This window comes from Nerophis lumbriciformis, linkage group LG23 (genome assembly GCF_033978685.3).
Source record: "Nerophis lumbriciformis linkage group LG23, RoL_Nlum_v2.1, whole genome shotgun sequence".
Lineage (NCBI taxonomy): Eukaryota > Metazoa > Chordata > Actinopteri > Syngnathiformes > Syngnathidae > Nerophis > Nerophis lumbriciformis.
In genome coordinates, this window is record NC_084570.2 from 21,240,001 (window position 1) to 21,252,500 (window position 12,500).

Sequence of the window (12,500 nt, forward strand, 5' to 3'; positions counted from 1 at the left end):
CACCGCGAGTGACACGAGAGACACCGGGGTGGTGTTTGGTGCAACGAGTGTACTTGGTACCATAATTTTATTTTTCCTGTATGCTGCTTTATTTAAAACTTGGAGTACTGTAGCCTTTATTTTATTTAAGTGACAGTATTATTGTTCTGTTTTGATGGTGGGTTTTATACTTGAGTACTTGGTACCATAATTTTATTTTTCCCTGTAGGCTGCTTTATTTAAAAAGTTTATTTATTTTTAGTATTTGTATTCTATGTGACAATTGTTGCACTACTGTCATGTTGAGGCATTGTTGATCTCTTGTCTTTTGATAGTCTTGTTTTTTTGTTTGTATGTTTACATTAGCTTTTACATTTAAAGTTTTTAGTACGAAAAAAAATACTGGACACTAACCATTGTAACCAAATAATGGCCTGGTGCAGGCTGGTGCAAAAATAAATAAAAGCCTTGTGCAAATAACCGCCCATGTCCTAATAGCAGCCCGGGGTCTGACCCCATTTTGTGAAATAAACGCCCGGGCTACTATTTGGTAATATACGGTATATATATATATATATATATATATATATATATACATACGTATATACATACATACATACATACATACGTATATACGTATATGTGTGCGTTAACGAGTAAACTCATGTGAATAATCTCAGAATGATTTTGCATTAAACATGAACACACCTAGATTAATCGTGCAACTTATTTTACCTTAGCCGCTATATCACTCCAAAATACATCCTTAAAGAACTTTATATAAAACTGTTACCAAGTTGTGTGCAAAAAAATTACATGCATTCGTTCCTGGATAACATTCTGACAGTAAAATTGCATTTGTGTAGACTAATTAATTTGGTAAAAAAACTAAATGAAGCAATTTCTTTAGAAATTGGGTGTGAATGCTCCAATGGCAAAGCTGTAATTGTCAATGGGGGAAAATTCCTGGGAATTCTGAGTAATCAGGGAATTTTCGGAATGGTGAAACATGCTGGCTTGAATGTCCAGGATAAGTAGTGTGTGTGGAATGGTTCAAATCGGATGAGAAATGTGGGATATGCAGAGGTTTGTATATTACCCATTTATTGTCAATAGGGAGAAATTCCTAGAACTTTTGGGAAAGGGAAAAATGTTCTGATTTCGATCTCTCAGGTGAGAAGTGTGTGTGGATGGTTGAAAGGTCTGAATTGGGTAAAAGAATACTGCAACATTTTTGCGAATTCTGGGCATCGTAACCCATTTATTTCAATGGGAATTTCCTGGACATTTGGTCATTTCGGGAAAGCCGGGAATTTAAAAAATATATTGATACTAGCACAATTTTCCTAGATGATATGAATAGGTTGGTGTTTACATTTTTTTAATCGGTTGAAACATGTTGACGTAGTAACAGTTTGAAATGAGAATTGGAATATCAGAATTTCGGAAAACCAGGAATTTGTAGAAAAAATAAAATAGGTAACTTTGTTGTTCTGATTATGTGAAATGTTTTTATGGTAGAAAAATGTGGACTGTCAAAACTTTAGGAACAAAAAAAATAGAGCTTTGGAAACCCTGGAATGATTTGGAAACTGGATATTTGCTAGCTTCAATTACCAGGCTGAGTGGAATGTGTTGAAGGTGGAATAGTTTGAATTGGTTGGAAAATGTGGAAATTGTGGAAGGTAAAAAAAAAATAGCCCATTCATTTTCAATGGGAAAACATTCCCTGAGATCAGTTGTATTTGCCAGTCTAAACGATCTAAAGTGCTTCAAATGTGATCTTTTGGCATCAGATTCAGGCCACATCAGCAGGTGGTCCGAATCCGATTGGAATCCGATCTTCTCAAATGACCTGACTTTTTCGTCAGCTTTGGGCGAGCTACGTCACTCATGTGCGCGGGGAAAGACGCAGCCCGGAAGTGGATATTGTATCACAACATCCGGTTTCGTTGAGTAAAACCGAATTTTTGGTGCATCACTAGTCAATATTGCGCAAGTATTAGGCAATATGTAATATATCTTTTGATTCGGAAGAAATACCGATTTTTAAGGACAGGAATTGACGCTGTGGCATATTTGCTTACATGTTACGTAAGTTTTTTTACCATGCACAAACCTGTTTCTATACCAAATAACACATTGAACACATTGCAAGAATCGAGTTGAATCGTTTCTAAATCCAATTGTTACCCCAGAAATCAGATCGAATCGTTAGGTGCCCAAAGATACACCCCCCCATAAGATATAAGTCGGATATGTATGCGCTGTGACAACAGTCTGAATGTTCTGGTCGCATTCATCCGACCTTCACCTATATCCTATACCTAGACCTATATCATCGAAAGTTGACAAACACCAAAACAGACCGCTGCAAATCTAAATTATGGACGAAGGAGTCGAAAACAGTCAGTTTTTAAAAAATACCGTATTTTTTAGACTATAAGGCGCACTTGAAATCCTTCAATTTTCTCAAAAATGGACAGTGCGCCTTATAACCCGGTGCGCCTAATGGACGTATTAATTCTGGTTGTGCTTACCAACTTAGAAGCAATTTTATTTGGTACATGGTGTATTAAGTGTGAACACTATATGGCAGTCACACATGAAAAACATGTGTGGACTGCAAGTTAAGGCCTGTTCAATAAATTACGTGAGCAAGCAACACCAACATTTTGATGTTTCATTGAGAATATAGAACATTACACAAAATATGTCAAAATGTTTAGTACGACTTTGGTTAACTACAAAGCCGCAACGCTTGATGTATTGTCGGAGCATTACGGCTGCCATAGTCAGACGTACTGTGCTTCAACATACGGGTATTATCGTGTGTGTGTGTGTATAAGGACCCCAAAATGGCAACTATTAGGAGACATAAAATCTGGAATTTTGTTTTGACTTGTAATGCAAAGCCAACTTTTTTACTTATTTTTTTCTGCTGTGGTGTATTTGGGATCCACATAAGTCCAGAAAATGTGTGGGCAATAATGATGATAATTTTTCTCTATCCTCTTGTTGTGAGGTAGTCATCCTTCGCAGTTACCATTTCTAATGCAAAGTCGCGTACAGTTCTAAATTATATCCGTCAGTAGACTTGCAATGGAGGTGCTAAAAACTACCGGCACAACAAAGATGATGGGGAGAAGACGCTGTGAATGTGGAAGCACATAAATAACGCCCACAAAACGGCACATCCTGAAGAGATGGTCAGAAAGTGGCTTTAAGATACAGAAACATAATCTATGCAACATTTTGACCAAATAACCACCTTTACATGTTATGTAGACCACAAGGAAGTGTTTTTAATGTAGGGAAAAATTCATATGCCCCTTCTTTAATGTGTTATTATAGGAGGATTTGTGTGAATATTCCACTGCTCTGCCTCCTCACCCACATGCTCCTCACTATAAACATGGCAACAAGTGCTCGCCAAACCACATTAGCGCTTTAAGTTGATCTTCTACGTGAAATAATAAATGGTGAGTCCTTAAAATGGTCATAAATGCACCAGGACTGCGAATCTTCACCGATGCATTCTGTTCACATAGACATACATTGAAGTCGCATGATTTTTTTGGGGGGGTAAAGTGAAACAAATACGTAAAAAAAAAAAAATCAAATTTTGCAAAAAATGTGAAGGGGCAATCATACCCTGCATTTGGGACGAGGCCTATGCTGTATGGGGAAAAAACCCAAGACACCATAAAGCACTGAGCAAAGTAATGTTACAATTATCCCATTTCAGATATTTCCTGAAAGTTTCGTACATATCCGCTCATAACGTTTTATGTTGCTAACAAAAAACAGACAAACCCCTGGTAGAGGTAATACATTTAGTTTAAAACGCAGAAAATATCACTTATACCTTTTATTGAAAACTCTCTCTTTTGGCGTCCGTTTTTTTTTTTTTTTATTCCATTGTGTTTCTCACCTTCTTTATAAAAGTGATGACACTCATGACCTTTCTTGGCCTTATATTGGAATATTTTGCAGTCGAACTCAACAAATAAAAAAAATCCAATTCAACTTTATTTGTAAAGCAACTAAAAGATCAAAATAAAATGGAGACATAAAAATGTGGCTAAAAACCCCTAAAATAAAGCACAATAAAAACAGATAGAATGGAATCAATTAAAAAAACCTGATAAAATACTATATAGGCTATGTAGGAACTTAAAAAATGCCAAAGAAAAGAGATTAGAAAAAGCAGAGAGAACAGAAATGGGTTCCAAATTCAGTACTTTTAAAGTCACCCTAACACTCAGAGTTACACAGTGCACTTGAACGCCTCATCATAAAATATGCTTATAATGTCCCAACACGGTGAATTCTGCACTAAATGATAAGCAAACTGACTCGTTTGTTACACGTAATAATTGTCCGTACGAAAACCTGGGAAAACTTGAGGGTTGAAAATGTTCCTCGACAAGTGCGGTAAATAAAATAAAGAAAATGCTATGTGGTGCTGATAAGATGACTTTGCAACACCCCCAAAACAACAAATATTTCTGCAAATACCCAGACTTTGCACACAAAACAATATAATGTGTTTTATAAAGTTAAGAAGCTATTTTGAAAGCATTTAGCGGATTATCCAAGTATGGAAGAGGACATAAAACGGTACATTAGCGTGTTGATGGCAGCGCAGCATGAAAGTCAGACTGCAAAATGAAGAAAAGGGAGAGAAAAAAAACAGTGTTTTTGAATGAAAGTGTTTGTGTTTTCTCCTGGTCGTCCTTGGCCGCACTACGGATGTGTTGTGTGTAGAGCAGCCTGTCCTCGTCCCCGACGCTCTCACCCTCGCCGGGCCAGTCGCCCAACGTCAAGGGCCTCCCAACGGGCATCCCGTCCATCCCCGTCATGGCCCACCAGCACCACCCGCAGCTTCCTGCAGCCTTCTGCCACAGTGGACAAGGTCAGACACGCGCTCCCGATCCAAACTTGACTCTTCTGCAATGTTTTTAATCAGTGTGGGCGGAAAAAAACAGGTGTTCATTAATTTACCAAAGCATATTGGTATGTTGTGTCTTTATCTTTCTGACATACCGTATTTCCCTAAATGGATAGACGACATGCCAATCGGTTTACCTGCAGCGCAAACATGGCATCTGTAAAGCTGGACATTGCAGTTGAAAGAAAATGGTCAGCTGCAGGACGTTTTTATTGATTGCAAAAAATGACCCCTCAGTAAGTCACAAATGCTGCAATACAATTTATAGCAGTAATACATATAATATTAGAACTGTCAAAAATAACGCATTAACTCATGAGATGAATCTGGAAATATCACATTAACTATGTATACATGCAGATTAATCAAAAAAGCTCATTTACCTTAACCCCTGATGTTTACTTGAAAGACGGCGCAGGTTTTTATACGGTCAGTGATCAATCAGGTCGATGCATACATTTTGCTTCAAAATACACCTCAAATCATTTTTACCAGGGTTCAAGCAAATGAAAAATGTTTGACAACAAATTTGCATTTGTGTCCAAATATTGGGGTCTTTTTTTAGGTTAAATTATGTAAGCAAGTGATTTACTGATTAATCACGATTAATCCAAATGTGTGATTGATCTGGGTCGAAAAAATTCTTTGACAGCCCTAATTGTTTTCATTCTATTAAAGTATCATTATTCGTTGAAAGAATTAACTGAAAAATTATTAATCACAATTATCAAGATTAATATGATTGTGAAAACATTTACCATTTGACAGCACTAATTGTTATATCATTCTAAAAGTATTTTTATTTGTGGAAACAATTATCAGAAATTTTAGTAATTATAAATATGTGATTAATCTGATTTAAAAAAATGTATATATATTTCGACAGAATTAATTATATTATTGTAATTGACTTGTCGAGGGTGTACCCCACCTTCCGCCCGAATGCAGCTGAGATAGGCTCCAGCACCCCCCGTGACCTCAAAAGGGACAAGCGGTAGAAAATGGATGGATGGATGGATGGATGGATGTTAAAAAAACATTTACTGAAATATTATAAATCATGACTATTGTTACAATTGATCCTAATGTGTGATTAATCTGATTTTGAAAAAAATTTACCATTTGATAGCAGTAATTGTTATATCATTCCAAAAGTATTTTTATTCGTGGAAAAAGTCAGAAATATTAGTCATAATCAATAATCATGATTAATCCAAATATGTGATTAATCTAATTTAAAAAAATAATTATAATCATTCGACAGCATTAATTGTTATATCATTGTAATAAAATATAATTATTAGTTTAACATTTACTGAAATATTATAAATCATGACTATTATCACGATAAATCCTAATGTGATTAATCTGATTTGGAAAAAATGTACCATTTGATAGCAGTAATTATATCATTCTGAAAGTATTTTTATTTGTGGAAAAAGTTATTTTAAATTTTAGTCATGATCAATAATCATGATTAATCCAAATATGTGATTAATCTGATTAAGAAAACAAATTATAATAATTCGACAGCATTAATTGTTATATCATTGTAATAAAATATAATTATTTGCTGGGGGAAAAAATTACTGAAATATTATAAATCATGACTATTATCACGATTAATCCAAATGTGTGATTAATTTGATTTGGAAAAAATTTACCATTTGATAGCACTAATTATCATTCCAATAAAGTATCATATATTTGTGGACAATGTTACCAGAAATAATATTTGTGATTAATAACCACGATCAATCTAAATATGTTGGTACCGGTAATCAGATTTATAAAAAAATATATCATTTGACAGCACTAATTGTTATATCTTTCCTATAAAGTATCATTTGAAGAAAAAAATGTACAGAAATATTATTATTCACAATTAATACCAATGTGTGATTAATCTGATCTAAAACTATTAATCATTTGACAGTATTAATGGTTATCAATCTTATAAAATATAATTTGTGGGGAAAAATTAACAAAGTTAATCACATTTACTAATTACGAATAATCCAAAAGTGTAATCTGATTTGAAAAAATGAATCATTCAACAGCACTAATTGTTATACCATTCCAATTTAGCATCATATTTTTCGGGAAAAATTAACAGAAAGCTATATACCGTAATCACAATTATTATTCATGTTTAATCCAAATGTGGGGTTATTCTGATTTTTTTTTTTTAATAGCCATTTGACAACCCTAGTTGTTATATAATTCTAATTATTTGTGGGGGGAAATTAATAAGTGTCACAAAATTATTTTAAAAATAAAAAAAGACCTTTGCACCTACTTAACGCCAGGTACTCTCTTAAGTTGAGTAAACAATGCCCCCTAGTACGTCATAAATGAACAACCATGTTGTGCTGTGTCATTTCACATACACATTGCTGCCTTTCGTGCAGATTCCGTAGGTTCGATACCCGGCCCAGGTTGACTCCTTGTGGGCATGTCTGACACGGGAAAATACTTGTTACTTTCAGGACAAATGTCTTGACATATCGTGCAATAACAGTTGCACACAAGAATGTGTCGTTGGAAAAAACAATATTAGAAACAGGCACATTTTGAAAGTGAGTTTGTTGTCATTTACAGTAGTGTTGAATAATTGTGGGTATTAGTGGTTGATCAGATATCCGCAAAAAACAAAAGTATCGGCTTTTATGTGAAATTTACTTGTGCAAAGTTAGACAGTCTGTTAACATCTAAATGTCCTCCGATAAGCACAACATTTCTTCTATTTCAGTCATTTACAAAAGGTAAACATGCTAGGCTATAGGCTACAAGGAGCGAGCAACTACACAACGGCTAAGCACACAATAGCACCCAAGCTAGACATACGTAATAATAATTGAACAATATTGCAATCTAAAAAGGAAGTCCTTCATACCGACAGCCATCAGACTGTATAATACATACAGTATGTTCCTTTTTGACTGTACTTAAATGTATAATAGACTGTATTTATATTATTCACATGTGAATAATGCCGTATAATAGACTGTATTTATATTATTCACATGTAAAAAATATGTAAGTTTTTATTGTGAGCGAACTGTGGTGCTGAATTTCCTCCAGGGATCAATAAAGTACTTTCTATTCTATTCTAGTCTAAACACATTTGTCAATATAAACAAGTATCAAATATCTATACTTGCATATTATTTACACATGCAAAGTCTCCAAAGCAATATTATAAAGTATCCAGTAACAAATGTGTCCACATCATTCCACTTACTGCGTCATGTGCTTAATTGTTTGTTTTTTTTAATTATTGTGGCTCAAGGTTTGGCCAAAAAAAAAAAAGGAATACCACTCCACTTCGATTTAATGTACGTTTTTTGACTCATTTCACTTGATCACACCTTTTCTAACTTTCCACATTACAAAATAAAAGCATGTTTGATTTATGCAATATCATAGCTGTTTAGTATCTGTATCGGCTAATACACGTGCGTCCAGTATCTGAAGTGAAAAAGTTGTAATGGGACCCCCCCTCGTAGGTATTTTTGTATTGCTTAAACTGTCGCTGTATGTTCGCTAATATCTTCTTATTTGAAGGTGAATATTGTAACTTTTGGTCATCCTGGGACGTATTGTTGTTGTGTGCATTTAGGTGAAGCCCATTACTCACTATTAGGTCAGCCGCTGCAGTACAAACACGCCATCAGACCTCCACTGGTCCACACGGCGCACCTGGTGACGAAACATCAGGTCAGACATTTCCTCCGTCGCGTTTCTTTTGCTCTCGTGTATTGATGTTGGAGAGGACGTGGGCCATGTTGTGACTCCGCCTCCACCCCCTCAGGGTCCAATGGGGGTTTGGCGTAGCGGTCACGGAAGGAAGGCTGGCAGAAGATCTTTACCCGCAGACCACAGCGTAGGTGAAGCAGGTAATACCAACACACCAGGTCGACTCCTACTTATTAGCATGTTGAAAAATGCAGACGTCCCTCGTTTATTAATGGGTCCCGAACATCCATCCATCCATCTATCTTCTTCCGCTTATCCGAGGTCGGGTCGCGGGGGCAGCAGCCTAAGCAGGGAAGCCCAGACTTCCCTCTCCCCAGCCACTTCGTCCAGCTCCTCCCGGGGGATCCCGAGGCGTTCCCAGGCCAGCCGGGAGACATCGTCTTCCCAACGTGTCCTGGGTCTTCCCCGTGGCCTCCTACCGGTCGGACGTGCCCTAAACACCTCCCGAGGGAGGCGATCGGGTGGCATCCTGACCAGATGCCCGAACCACCTCATCTGGCTCCTCTCGATGTGGAGGAGCAGCGGCTTTACTTTGAGCTCCCCCCGGATGACAGAGCTTCTCACCCTATCTCTAAGGGAGAGCCCTGCCACCCGGCGGAGGAAACTCATTTCGGCCGCTTGTACCCGTGATCTTGTCCTTTCGGTCATAACCCAAAGCTCATGACCATAGGTGAGGATGGGAACGTAGATCGACCGGTAAATTGAGAGCTTTGCCTTCCGGCTCAGCTCCTTCTTCACCACAACGGATCGATACAGCGTCCGCATTACTGAAGACGCCGCACCGATCCGCCTGTCGATCTCACGATCCACTCTTCCCTCACTCGTGAACAAGACTCTGAGGTACTTGAACTCCTCCACTTGACCGCGATAAAATAATTTCAACAAAGTAAAAAAACGGTCACCCTTTAGTCACTGTTACTCTTTTGATCCAATGTAGTAATGCTGCTTGGAGGATGAGCCAATCAGTGGCTATGATACTGCTAAGTGGGTTGGTCTCATCTATTGGCCAACACTACTACAGTATTGAGATTTTTAGTTCATTTAGACATTTTTATGCTTGAAAATGCTTAATTTAGGAGCAAAAAATTGTAGAATAATGCTGTGAAATAAAACTCTTAAAATATCCCCATAAAAACTGCAATGTGTTGAAACCGCAATATTTCAAGCGGGACGTGGCTAGGGACGACTGTACATTAAAGGTGTTTAATCAAGCTAATAACAGAAAATAGAGCAACTCCAACACAATCCCAGCTTTAAAATACTTAAGATAGACATTTACCAAGCAATTGAGAAGACATATAAATACAAGACTAAAAGGAAGGAAACCCCAAAATGAGCAAAGGCAACAGTATCAGTAATTACAATAATAATATTATCAATAATAGTTGTTTGCTGTATTTAAACTAAAAATAAATTCTTGAAAAAAAAGGCAATTTTTCTTTTTTTTCTTTTGTACTTTTTTCATTTAAATGATTAATCAGTTTAGAATTGGACTAAATATAAATCGCGATTTAGCTGTAAATCAGTTTTTTGGAGCTACCCTAATAATAATAGTAATAATAATAATAATAATAATAATAGTTTGTTTTAATAAAAACAATTGATTCCTTAAAAAATCTACAAATAAAATGGGAAAAAAATTACTTAAAAAAATAATAAAAATCAATTCTCAAATTATGAATTGTTTTAGAATTAAAACAAATTTGTTGATTTGAATCAATTTTTTGGAGTACCTATAATAACAATAATAGTTGTCTAATGTTTTTAATCCAAAAACTGATTTTTGAAATAAAATGTTTGTTTTAAAAATTACTTTTTAAAAAAAACATGAATTCTCAAAACTTATGAATTGATTTAAAATTTAAACAAATGAAAATCGCGATTTGGATGTGAATAAATTTTTTGGAGCTACTCTAATAATAATAATAATAATAATAATAATAATAATAATAATAATAATAATAGTTCAATGTTTTAATGAAAACAATTTATTCTTAAAAAAATGTATAAATAAAATTTTTTTTTAAATGACTTTAAAAAAAAAAAATTGTTTTTCAAATTATGCGATTTGGATTTGAATCCATTTTTGGCGTACCCATAATAACATTAATAGTTGGTAAATTTTTTTTTATCTAAAAATTTATTTTTTTCAATAAAATGTTTGTTTTACTTGGAAAAAAAAACATGGATTCTGAAAAGTTATGAATTGATTTAAAATTGAAACAAATGAAAATTGTGATTTTGATGTGAATCCTTTTTTTGGTGCACCCCTAATATTATCAATAATTGTTTAATGTTTTCAATCTAAAATTGATTCTTGAACTAAAATGTTTGTTTGAAAAATTACTTTTGGAAAAAAAAACATGGATTCTCAAAAATGATGAACTGATTTAAAATTGAAATAAACAAAAATCGTGATTTGTGTGAATATTTTTTTGGGTGTACACATAATAATATTAATAATTGGTGTTTAATATTTTTAATGTAAAAACTGATTCTTGAAATTAAATTGTTTGAAAAAATGAAAACATGGATTCTCAAAACTTATGAATTGATTTAAAATTGAAACAAATGAAAATCGTGATTTGGATGGGAATCAATTTTTTGGAGCTTCCCTAATAATAATAATAATAATAATAGTTTAATGTTTTAATCAAAACAATCAATTCTTTTTTTTTTTTTATAAATGAAATAGAAAAAAAAAATTACTTTAAAAAAAAATAAAAAAAAATGTAATTGTTTTTTCAAATTATGAATTGATTTAGACTTGAAGCTGGGCTCCAGCATCCCCCACGACCCCGAAAGGGACAAGCGGTATCAAATGGATGGATGGATAAACAAAAATCGTGATTTGGATTTGAATCCATTTTTGGGAGTACCCATAATAACAATAATTGTTTGTTTTTAACCTAAAAAACTGATTCTTGAAATAAAATGTTTGTTTTAAAAATTACTTTAAAAAAAAAACAAAAAAACATGGATTCTCAAAACTTATCAATTGATTTAAAATTGAAACAAATGAAAATCGCGATCTGGATGTGGATCCATTTTTTGGTGAACCCCTAATAATATCAATAATTGTTGTTTAATGTTTGTAATGTAAAAACTGATTATTGAACTAAAATGTTTGTTTGAAAAATTACTTTAAAAAAAATAAAAAAAACATGGATTCTCAAAAATGATGAACTGATTTAAAATTGAAATAAACAAAAATCGCGATTTGGATGTGAATACATTTTTTGGAGCTACCCTAATAATAATAATAATAATAATAATAATGTTTTAATCAAAACAATTGAATCTTCAAAAATGTATAAATAAAATAGAAAAAAAATTATTAAAAAAAAAAAAGTTTTTCAAATTATGAATTGATTTAGAATTGAAGTAAACAAAATTTTTTGGGTACCCATAATAACATTAATAATAGTTGTTAAATGTTTTTAATGTAAAAACTGATTCTTGAAATAAAATGTTTGTTTGAAAAATGTCTTTAGAAAAAACATGGATTCTCAAAACTAATGAATTGATTTAAAATCGAAACAAATGAAAATAATGTAAACAAAATGTTTGTTTGAAAAATGACTTTAAAAAATATATATATTGGATTGCATAAAATGATGCATGGCTCTATAAAGTTAAATAATGTATTTGATCAACTTAACTGTGATGTCAAATAGTGTGAGAATGATTTTAAAAAAGGGTGGTTGGCAGAATAAAAGCACATTCCGCACCTGGCAGTGGAACCAGCAACCCCTTGGGTCTGCGCTGAATGACTTTGTGCTGACGGTCTCAAACAAGGTGTCATATT

The 12,500-nt window shown here is 33.9% G+C and overlaps 1 protein-coding gene across 10 annotated transcripts in view; it reads left to right on the forward strand.

The window, feature by feature from the left end:
- Window positions 1-12,500, forward strand: part of LOC133582510 (R3H domain-containing protein 1-like) — a 93,388-nt gene that overhangs the window by 79,887 nt on the left and 1,001 nt on the right. For 7 of the 10 annotated variants that reach the window (XM_061936546.2, XM_061936547.2, XM_061936544.2 and 4 more), the window contains 3 exons: window positions 4,750-4,897; window positions 8,556-8,653; window positions 8,748-12,500. The exon at window positions 8,748-12,500 is cut by the window's right edge and continues 1,001 nt beyond it. In XM_061936546.2, the coding sequence (XP_061792530.1) occupies window positions 4,750-4,897; window positions 8,556-8,653; window positions 8,748-9,356 (855 nt within the window). In that variant the 3' untranslated portion in view covers window positions 9,357-12,500. The remainder of the gene's footprint in view (window positions 1-4,749; window positions 4,898-8,555; window positions 8,654-8,747) is intronic. The other 3 variants (XM_061936551.2, XM_061936552.2, XR_009812504.2) reach the window with 2 other exon arrangements.